We start from the raw sequence: 12,200 nt of genomic DNA, 5'->3' as shown, positions 1-12,200 counted from the left end.
GAGTTACATTCGACATTTGTCAGCCAAAATAAATCACAAATTTGTTATTAATAGATTTATTTAATTGATTTTTTTTATAGTCGAATAACAAATGAAAGTGTCAACAAAAGGGATAAATATGCAGGCTCAAATATATGCCACTGGACTAACAATCAAACAAATATTCAGATTATCCATTACATAACTGGCTTTGTCTTCTCAGTTCGTTTTTTTTAGATTATTTGCAAATCGACAGTTGGCAAACAGATTAGAGAATTTTATGTTGTTAAATTATATTAAACATTGCAGCTCTGATTATGTTTTAAAAAAATTCATACAAAAATGGTGGTTGACTGAACCATTCTCTTCAATCGTTCAGACATTTCAATTTGAATGTTTTATACCTTTATAAGACAATATTTCAATATTCTTTCTAACTGTTTATATTACATATGCATTTTTAAAAAATAAGACAAATCTGAATTAAAAACCGATCTCTAATCGCTTCTGCTTTCTGATAGGTCGCTTACTACGCGCCACGCGACATATCAGAAAACGGGAGCGATAAGAGAGATTGAAATAAGACGTTTACGAGATCTGTTCGTGGACGTTTAACAGTAACATTTTTGTTATAGTCATAATTAAAACTTTACTTTTATGATAGTACTTCTGAATGTGTCGTCATTATTTTATCAGTATTCTCATATTCATCATACTGACATTTAAAGCGTAACAAATCATATGTCTATTGTCAAAGTTATGGCCTTATATTATGACCTTGCCACGACTTTCTATATACAGTCAGTTCTTCATTGAAAACACCTTGTGACCTTGCCGCGACTTCCTTATACAGTCAGTTCTTCATTGAAATAACCTTGTGACCTTGCCACGACTTTCTATATACAGTCAGTTCTTCATTGAAAACATCTTGTGACCTTGCCACGACTTCCTTATACAGTCAGTTCTTCATTGAAATAACCTTGTGACCTTGCCACGACGTTCTATATACATTCAGTTCTTCATTGAAATAACCTTGTGACCTTGCCACGACTTTCTATATACAGTCAGTTCTTCATTGAAATAACCTTGTGACCTTGCCACGACTTTCCTTATACAGTCAGTTCTTCATTGAAATAACCTTGTGACCTTGCCACGACTTTCTATATACAGTCAGTTCTTCATTGAAATAACCTTGTGACCTTGCCACGACTTTCCTTATACAGTCAGTTCTTCATTGAAATAACCTTGTGACCTTGCCACGACTTTCTAAATACAGTCAGTTCATCCCTGAAATAACCTGGTCTACTTACTTCTTAAAGCAATCAGTCTGCTGATGTGTGCCATATAACGCAATCGTATCATTATGCCAATGGTCAAAGTTATGGCCTTATATTGAGACCTTTCCACGACTTCCTATATACAGTCAGTCCTTCGCTGAACTAACCCGGTCTACTTACTACTTAAAATAAAGTAATGGTCTTATATTGTGACCTTGCTACAGTGGCGGATCCAGAACTTTTCATAAAAAAAGGGGGGGGGGGCTTTTTTTTCCACGAAAGGGAGAGGGGGCGCGGCCCCAGCACCCTCGATTCGCATATGTACTATAGATATTATAGATACAATTAGTTCTTCACTGAAATAGCCCACTCTATATATTTACTATACTCTGACTTATGTCATATTTTGATATTCACAGTTACTGACAATCATCTGCGTTTTAACAAATGAATCATTCTAACCAAATCACTACACCAACTTAATGCAACCAATATAATTTAAGAATTCTGTCATTGTGTTTTGGATAAAAGGTTCTTTATTTTATGATCCATGGATTTGAATGGGGACATATGTTCCCTCTCCCTTATCTTGGGTTTGCAACCCCCTTACAAAATGGCTGGATCCGCCCATGTATTCGAACACTCATAAGTTAAGTAACTGTTTTTCCCTTTTACGCATTCTTTAAGTTACACAGGCAAATTTCACTCACATCAAGTTCATGTGAATTTAAATTCATGTGAATCTCACGTACAATTCACGTGAAATTCACATTGAATTTCACCTCAAACGAGCTTTTACGTGAAACTCACATGAAATCAGTTAACGTGAGTTTCATGTGAATCCCATGTAAAACTAACATGACAATTCATGTGAAAATTTTCGCGTGACATTCATGTGAATCTCAATTCACGTGAAATTCACATGGAAATTTTCATGTGAGTTTCATGTATAAGCACGTTTGAGGTGAATCTCACATGAAATTTTTCACGTGAAATTCACGTGGGCAAATTTTGCCTGTGTATCATTGGGCGAGTAAGGAAAACTACAAGTGTGTGATCTAAATAATCTGCCGTTTCAATGGTATATTTATACAATGTGTAACGACGTCATCCGTTATAGTCCTAAGACGTATTTTGTTATTATACCCGAGGACAATACTGCATTTAACCTGTCAATAATATTTGAGGCATGAAATAAAACTTAATTAATAATAGCTACGGAATAGAGGAATCTCAAATCAAAAGTTCGAAGCAGGGGGTAAAAATCAATTTCACTATAGAGACGAAATTCACTATAGAGACCATGATCATTGTTATTCGAATACATTTAGAATTCATTAATATAGACATAGTATTACAAAACAATTAAATCTAATTTACCTAAAATAGAAATAATTGTTCAATGATTTTAATGTTTTAAATGAATTTTGGTCTAGATAATATCCACGAGATACAAAAATAGTCATATTAAAAAAAATGAGAATGGAATGGGGGATGTGTCAAAGAGACAACCTGACCAAAATGCAGACAACAGCCGAACTCCGAATTATATAAAAGAAACTAAGATTAAAAATCATACAAGACCAACAAAGGCCAGAGATTCCTGACTTGGGACAGGCGCAAAAATGCGTCCTGTATGGATTCGATGAAACAACTATGTAAGGATAATTAATATGTGTTTTATTAAGAATTAGGGATTACACATTTTTTTATCCAGATTACAGAATTATTTTTCTGATATAAGCTCCAAAATAGTATTTTGTTCACTAACACTATGTGTGAATGTGTTATGAGACCCCTCCACAAACATACACGTACCTACCCTGACTGATCTTTATGTCACAGGAGGCTCGGGCCCGGGCTCCCCCTTTTCTGGGGAAAAATTGGTTGATTTTATAGTGATTCACTGGAGCATGACTAGAGCGAGACCCCTCTCAGACAGTCACTTATGGAATATTGTTGATCCACCACTGTATACATGCATTTCTTTGATTATTTGTTACAATATCACTGGTTCAATGGTCGATTCGTATGACAGCATGATGTTGCAATTTCAACAGGCCGTGTACTAGTGGTTGTCGCAACACATCCATTTTCTTTGGACTTAAGCTACTTTAATAACGTAAAATATTAATAAAATGATGATCGATAAAAATAGGATAAACTATCTAAGCCCCTAGATCCCTTCTGTCAAAATTTGAAGTTATTAGATTCACCCTTGTTGAACACCTATTAAATCCATGCTGAGTTCATCGAACTGAGCTGTCTACATCACGTGGCAGTATTGAAGAAGTATGATATTTATTAAATCGAGACGAAAATACCAGAGGGACATTCAAAAGCATAAGTCAAAAACAAACTGACCACGCCGTTGTTTAAAAAAAGACAACAGACAAACAGGCAAACAAAAGTACATAAAACACAACAAAAAAAACTAAATACTGAGCAACACGAATCCCACCAAAACTGGAGGTTATCATAGCTAGGTATTTCGGAAGGGTCAGCAAATCCTGCTCTGTATGTGGCCGTGTTGCTCATGTCTGTACAAACCTGGAAGTAGGTCCAAATTAATGCATCAGTGCATAGAAAATTGCTGTCATCTTCTTGTGCAATGATAAGATACCATAGTCTGCAATAAGTTTAAAGTATTTGTTTCAGGCATGCAGCTTCAAGCGAACCATTACACAATACAAACGGAAATTGTGCATTACTGTACCATCCAATCAACAAAACCCACATGCTTATACACTTCAATATAAATGAAGTTAAATGACGTATTGCTATGAAAAAAATGCAGAAAATGGTTTTAGTCGTGTTTATTAATTACTAACCAATTCAGAAAATAACAATTGTCATTGTACACACACAAAAAAAATCTATATTTTTATAATTATCTCTTTACCTGAGTAGAAAATGAGATTTAACAGTAAGAAACAATCTGTAAAATAAGATAATGTATACATTTCAACTAAGTCAATATAATTAAGGCTGTCATTCATAAATACTTCATAAAACCCATTTGTATCGTCAAAATAGACGGCTGTGATCACGAATTGAGGATCAGAATCGATGATTGTACGCCAGATTTTCCATAGGATATTTATCGGGTAGAATTCGCTGTAATCCACAGATATTTATAACGAAGGTACGGTGAATGGATGGATTTAATCAATGTTTGACACGCTTTTAGATAAAATTATCTAATTGTGAAGTTCATTCTGGTTTCCGTTATTAAGTGAATATTGACTAGGTATTTGTTTATTGCGGAAAAGCATGGCGATGGATTCTAGGAGGATACGGAGAACACACGGACATGGCGGGGGACATGTACCAGGGCATGGACAGAACCTGACTGTGCCGGGCAGGCTTACAAAAGCCCACGGGCATACTTTAAGGGATCATAAAGGAAACGATAGTAAATCCGAAAGCTCTGATCATGATAGAGGGAAATATTTTCATGAACATGTCAGACTTGAAAATACATTTCAACTGAATCCATGTGAGGATTATAAGTTTTCAAGCAAACAGATGGAAAGGGTAATGAAGGACATATTAGACAAACAGTTATCTGAGACGGACTATAACGGGAAAATATGCCCGACAGTTGCCGCAAACTTGTCATCCTTAATAAAAGAACGAGCTAAGGAGTTTCCATGGAAACGGTACAGATACGTAGTACAAGTTGTAGTTGGAGAGAATTCTGAACAAGCAGTACAAATTGGTAGCCGTTGTATATGGGACGAAAAGAACGATAATTTTGCGTGTGTAACTTTTAAAAATAAAACTGTGTTTGCCGTAGCTGCATGTTATGGGATTTATTTAGAATGATTTCATTTCGGAACATTTGTTAATTTGTTATTATTAGTATTAAAGGATTCTATGGGATTTTATAGTTTGCAGTATTTTCAGTTTTTTTTATATGGAAACGGTTTGTTTAGATTTACTGTAACGAAATTCTTATCAAATGTACAAAGTTTCATGTTTTAACTTTTAAATTCTTATTCAAGATGGTGAAAATGGAATTCATTTGAGGTACGTTTTTCTTTTTTTTTTGGATTTTATTCAATCTTTCAAACAGCAAGCCGAAAATTCGGAATACAGTAAATATCATACCCCACCCCATCCCCAAGGACATATAATGATTTCTAAAAGCCAAATTTTGCGTCATCGAGGTCTTATTTTAAGGATTTATTGCATAATTTCAAAATTGAGAATCTCTAAAAGGTTGTTTTTTTGTGTCTTTAATTTTTTGTTATTTTGGAAATTTGGTTTTGATGGCATATCTTTTGCATATTGATAATAGTTACTCTAAAAGGTGCCCAGATGTATCCTGTGCATATCTTTTATAGTCTCTGTATAGTTCATTTTCAACTCAGTAGCAGTAGCAGATCCAAGACGGGATCTAGGTGATACACCCCTTTTACGATCAATGCTATTGAATGGGGACATATGATTGGAATCCTCTTTTAAAATGGCTGGATCCTCCCCGGCAACTGTTCTATACCCCGGACGATTTCGGGCCTGACTAATAGAATATAGTGACTATACACCTAATTTTGTTGGATATCGTATTCTGAACGTCTTCGATTATTTGTCAGTTTCATTTGATAGTTGGCTAGTTGACTTTTACAAAGCAATTTTACAACATTTTAATTCGAACGCAACATTTCAGATTTAAAATTCATTCGTTTTATGTCTAGAGTAGATGGCAGATACATCATACAGCTAGACGAGTAGACCAATTAATGAAAGTTAATTGTTAGTACTTAAAATCGATGACTGAAACTATGATCAATTTTAATTTAAAATCGATTTAGTTTTTTGTAAACAATTTAAATAACGTTATTAATGTTATGTACAAATAATTGATTTAAATCATCAGTTTTATTGTACTAATAAATATATTTGAGCTAGTGAAAGAATTTTTCCCATGCAAATATAAATCATTGTTTCGCATGGTCTATAAAACAATATAAATTCAATTCATGAAATAGATATGCAGATTTATTTAAATTGTTCATAGATTGCATGTACAAATATACGAAACCGTGTTACTTTATGATTGTTTGGTGTGTCCATGGCAAATTTTAAACATAACAGATACAAAGAGAAAATTAGAGAATTCATGGTATATTATTGTCGTAATGAAATTTATATTGCCCTTTTGTTGTATTGTCTTTGTTTTCTTTGATAAATTTTATGGATTTTTGAAATTACATACCTTTGAACCGTGAGGACACAATATGATTTATAAACCCAATGTTTTATTTTACTATTGCCTTTGTCTATGGTGTTGTTAATATAGAACTAACATTTAAATGAATTTTAAGTGGTTTCTTGAAGACTGTTGTTGTTCCTTTTCATTGTTAAGTAATAAAAATAAAAATTGATTTAATTAAAAATATTCCAGCTGTCATTCACGATAGGGGAAAACATGTATACTTACAATGTATATGAACAAAATGATAAAAGTTGTTGAATGCTTTAATTCAATTTTGAATTGAGAACGGAAATGAGGAATATGTCAAAGAGACAACTACCCGCGACCAAAGTGCATAAAACAATTCTTTATAAAACACAATTGTCGTGCATTATTTGGCTGCGTTCTAAATCTTTTATCCAAAAAAACGAAACATAAAATAAACTTTTTATTTAACAATATTGACATGTTTTCATTTCTTTGAAGTACAATTCGGTTGACAGTTAAAATCTTCATATATAATGGATCTTTTATACAAGACAAACGCTGGTATTACATGTATGTTTGTGTTATGAACTTCTTGCCTAGTAGTTAAATTATTTCTATTGATATGACAAGTTTTCATATGCATGCAGATTGACAAATGAATTAAGTTAAATGTACATATTCAAGTTATTCTATAATATTAATGATAATACAAAATCTATGTTGAAAAAATGAATCAATTTGCTTAGCAATGGAAAAATGTAAGTGCGATAAAAGCAAACAGTATAATATGCATTTTAACCTCCCGTGGATACGTGTAAAAATAATGGTGTAAAAGGGGGTCGCAAGAGGTACAGGGACACTGAGTCCCTTTGACGACAAAACACATTTTGTATACTGTCACGGGATTCATTTATTTTCGTTGGTAATTATTTTCGTGGATGGAAAACAACTTGAGTTTTGTTGATATTTTATATCGTGGTTTTGCCAATTTCTGAATACAAATCCTATATGAAATTTGTAATTTGTTGAACATATGAGTTCGTGGTTCAATTGTATCTACGAAATCAACGAATATCGTTTATTTATGTAGTTAGTCTTTACTATTTAAAAGTGAAAATTCATTTCTTAGTTTAACTATTTAAAAGATGTCTTACATATTTTAAAATTTGAAAGTATTTTTATTAACTGCAATAAATCTTTTTTCAAAGGTTGTATAATTTTAACTGTTGGTGTTTTTGTATCATAATAACTGTAATTGATTTTTTTCCTTCTTGAGAAAGTTGTATAATCCTCTTGATTTTATGATTTTTTTGTGTCTGTTTTATGCAGCGGCGACTTTGTCATTTCGAACCTCTTATACAATGCAAACTTAAGTCTGTAAAAAAAAAAGACCCATAAAAAAGCATTAACACCGTTTTAATTTGATTTAATTTCCGAATTGGTCTCCTATTCAATATGCAGTGACTCTGTCATCTAGAACCTCTCATATATAGCAAAATTAAGTCTGTATAAAAAAAAGAAGACCTACAAAAATTAAATACACTGATTTAATGTGATTTGATTTCCGAATTGGTTTCCTCTTAGTTGATAAAGATCACTTGATAGTTTGAACAATCAGTTAAAAGAACAATGATATACCTGTCTTAATCATCAGCTTATCAAATGAATGAATGAATGAATGAATACTTTATTGCAAAAAGCATATATATGCTATAGCAACGAAAAACATATTTACAACATGACAAATGATAAACAGCAGAGAACAATACATATAAATCATTACAAGAAAGCAAATAACATTAAGTAACAATATGTGATCTGATTGACCACGCAGATTTTATGTAGTTACACAATTTTTTAATATGTAAAATAGACTTTGATTTAAATAGATACTGTAATTTAGTAAGGTTTGGCCAAGAACAATAGAATTTTGGCAAATATAGAGGCCTAATTGATCTATAGGCAGGGCATACTAGTAAAAAGTGGTATTCGTTTTCAACACACTGCATATTACAACATTTACATAAACGTAATTCTCTAGCCATGCCAGTATATCTTCCTGTTTCAATATTCAGTTTAAATGTACCACTTCGCAATTTAGTTAAAAAGTGTGAATTATAACAAAAATCTAAATAATCCTCAAACCTAAATTCTAACTTTATATCCTTATAAATACTAAGTTTTTCGCTCTTTTCTACATATGATAACCAGCTTTGTATATACTGATCTATAATTCTATTTTTAATTACATAAAAAAATTCAGTAGTATGTAGTTCAGATTGTTGATACCATATATAATTGAGACCACTATCAAATAGTAAGTCACGTACATTAGAAGCCCAGTTTTTTTTGCCATTATTGGCATCATCAAGTAACAATTTATAAACATCATAAACAATAGGTGTTTTGCTACATAAGATATTCAACCAATATTTCAAAATTCTAAATTTTCTCATAATGTACATAGGAAAATGGCCCAATTCTCCATATAAAAAACAATTTGGGACAGATTTGCCAACTTTTAAAATATATCGACAGAAACGATTGTGAATAATCTCAACATCTTTACCTCGATTGAAACCCCATATTTCCGAAGCGTAATTAAGAACAGAGGCCACCATACTGTCAAATAGATCAAGTTGTTTCTTCTTTGACAAGAACAAATCTTTCACTGAGTTTAACAATGACGATAGAGCTCGTGATCCCTGTTGAGACACACGTTTCTGAGTCTGTAAGAATTTTCCATTAAAATAAAACATCATGCCAAGATATATACAGGAATTTACAATTTCTAGCTCTTTATTGTCGTAGAAGAATCTGGCACTTACTGGTTGCCATCCATTTCTAAATACTATAACTTTTGTTTTTTCAGTATTAACTTCAATGTTCCACTTATGACAGTATTTCAATAATTTATCTAAAAGTTCTTGCAATAATTCTGGTGATTTTCCAAACAACACAGTGTCATCCGCAAAAAGAATAAGATATATAAGAATATTATTCACAGTAACGGCATCATCCCGCATATCAATATGAATGTCCTCAATCAAGTCATTGATGAAGAATAAAAACAAAAGAGGCGACAAGGGCTCCCCTTGTTTTACTCCCATTAAATTATCGAACGAATCCGATAAAATACCACCAGATCTAACACGCATTTTAACAGAAGAATAGACAGATTTTACAATAGTAACAAATTTGGAGCTTATTCCACTTTTAATGAGTTTATACATTAGTATTCTTCGGTCCAGCTTGTCAAACGCTTTACGGAAATCTACGAATGAACAGTACAGTTTTTGCTTTTGTTGAAGAGTATTAGTTATAATTCCATGTAATACAAATATTGCATCTATAGTAGATCGTCCGGGTCTGAAGCCAAATTGATTGTTGATTAGTTTTTCTTCTTCCTCTGACCACGACAATAAACGATTGGTTAAAATAGTAGTGAATAGTTTGGATAAAACACTAACTAAAACTATTGGTCTATAGTTGTTTGGATCTGATAAATCACCAGTTTTAGGAACCGCTATGACTAAACATTCTGTCCAGTGATCAGGATATATTCCAGATGAAAAAATAAAGTTAAACAAAATTTTCAAAATTGGTGCAAATAAGATTGGACAACAAGATACCATTTCGCTAATTATGCCATCATTTCCCGCACTCTTTCTTGACTTCATTTTATGTATCGCAGCTTTAATTTCATCCTCAGATATTTCAGTGTCTAGATCATTTATATTCAAAATTTCAAAAACAGAGTTGTTCATAAGGTTTAAAACTTCGTCACATAAATCCGGTGGGTTATCTCCAAGGATAGATTCAAAGTGTTTTAACATTAATGCATTGTCTATTTTGCAACCAGAGTTTCTTTTATTTTTACGAACCTCGGTCCAGAATTTCCTAGGGTCTGTTTTCGCCATATTACACAAAATTTCGCCTTTTCGCCGCTTGTAATTGAACTTTGCCTTTCGTTTAACCTTATTAAAATTGTTCCTTTCAGTTACATACAATTGTCTATTTGTTTCTGTGGGGTGTCTAAAGAAGAAATTGCGAGCACGATGGAACTGATCACGGGCAGTTGTACACTTTACATCAAACCATACATTATCCGGTCTATCTGTAGTTGCTTTATCTCGTATAAGAATCGAACGACCAAAGACTTTAAAAGCATTGTTATACAAAATGTTTGATAGATCCCTAACTGCACTATTCATATTATCCGCGTTCGAAATATTACTCACTAATGATGTTAAATTTTCTGTTTGTTGATGCATACTTTCAACAAAATCGTTTGTTTTACTATCGTCCCATTTCAAAATATTATGAGTCTTAGGGTATACGTTTTTTGGGCTTGCATCTTCTAAAACGAGTTCAAAAAATAACGGTGCATGGTCGGAATGTTCGTTGAATTCTAAAACATTAAAATCCGACAATAGTTTGTAATCGTCTGGTGATAAGAGAAGATAGTCATTTACACTTCTACCTTTCGATGTGCAAAATGTAAATTTCCCGTCCTGGTCTTTTCCTAATCTTCCGTTCGCCGCCGTTAAACCTGTATTGAAGCACAATTGTAGTAGCTTTCGACCGTACGCATTGGTTGTACTATCTAGCGAATGGCGTTTCGGAATTATGGGGTTTTCAATGTGTTCGAAACTAGAAACATATCTATCTAAATTATCATTTTCTAAAATGTCATCAATAATGCCTATGCGGCTATTTAAATCACCACAAACAAAAACTGAACTATTGTGATTGTACTCTAAAATAACATTTTCAATAATCTCATGAAAATCAATATCATTAATTACATAAAAATTTGACCTCTCATGAGGTATATAAGAGAAACATACAATAATATCATACAGCATATTGAAAAAATCATGTTTAAATTTTATAACAACAATTCCACAACTCAGTTCTTTTTCTATTGAAATACCATCTATTAAATAACTTCTACAAAAAATAGCTAAACCTCCCTCATTCCTTGTACCAATGTTATTATCTCTATTTAGACTCAATAATTTAACGAAGCCATCGATTTCTATAGAATTGTCATCTTTCAACCAAGTTTCACATAAAAACAAAATGTCATATTTGTTCACTAGGTTCAAAAAAGTGTTATCTTCAAATACCGAATTCAGTCCATGAATGTTCCATGAAAGACATTTTAAGTTCTTAAACTTTTCCCTGCTTTGTTCCTATAGTGTATACTCTTTGCCCCCGACATAGATCTGATCTCTAACAAAATACGCTTTGATGTTTTTCTGTCTTAGCTCTTTTAGTAGTGGAAGTTTTTCTCGACGACGGTTTTGTATTTCAACAGGAAGTTGTTCAGAAATTCCAAAATTTGTGTCTTTCAGTTGTTTGGCATTCTTTTTTACTAGATCACGCATATACGTTGTCTGAAATTTAACGAGAATTGGTCTTACTTTTTCACTCTTTTTCCCTATACGATATGCTTCGATTAATCTTAAGTTCGTTTCGGGTTCAGCGATTTTCAAAAATTCTGCGCAAAATCGTAAAGCAACATCTGAGCAATTTTCGCCATCAACTTCATGAATGTTATAAAATATCAGATTGTTTCTCATCGAATTCAAATGCACATCAACGAGTTTCTCTTTTAATTGTTCATCGACAGTACCGCTGATTTTTTTTTCGATCGAATCCATACTAACTTTGTTCGAATTTAGTTGTTTTGTCAGTTTATCAACTTCGCGTTTAAATTCAGAAAGAGATTTTTTCTGGGAATCGAATTC

The 12,200-nt window shown here is 32.5% G+C and overlaps 1 protein-coding gene across 1 annotated transcript; it reads left to right on the top strand.

Moving 5' to 3' along the window:
* The first annotated feature begins 4,228 nt into the window (after positions 1–4,228).
* LOC134686174 (dynein light chain Tctex-type 5-like) lies at positions 4,229–5,162 on the top strand. The gene has a single exon (XM_063545849.1). It carries the CDS (start codon positions 4,530–4,532, stop codon positions 5,082–5,084), a length of 555 nt encoding a protein of 184 aa, XP_063401919.1. The 5' UTR covers positions 4,229–4,529; the 3' UTR covers positions 5,085–5,162.
* Positions 5,163–12,200: the final 7,038 nt, after the last annotated feature.

The sequence above is a fragment of the Mytilus trossulus genome, chromosome 10 (genome assembly GCF_036588685.1).
Source record: "Mytilus trossulus isolate FHL-02 chromosome 10, PNRI_Mtr1.1.1.hap1, whole genome shotgun sequence".
NCBI classification, from domain to species: Eukaryota; Metazoa; Mollusca; class Bivalvia; order Mytilida; family Mytilidae; genus Mytilus; species Mytilus trossulus.
Note: the sequence above shows the minus strand (reverse complement) of the source record. Positions and strands in the feature narration are given on the sequence as shown.

Bases quoted from the DNA above. Each gene is read 5' to 3' on its own strand.
- LOC134686174 (XM_063545849.1), top strand. From the start codon at position 4,530: ATGGCGATGGATTCTAGGAGGATACGGAGAACACACGGACATGGCGGG.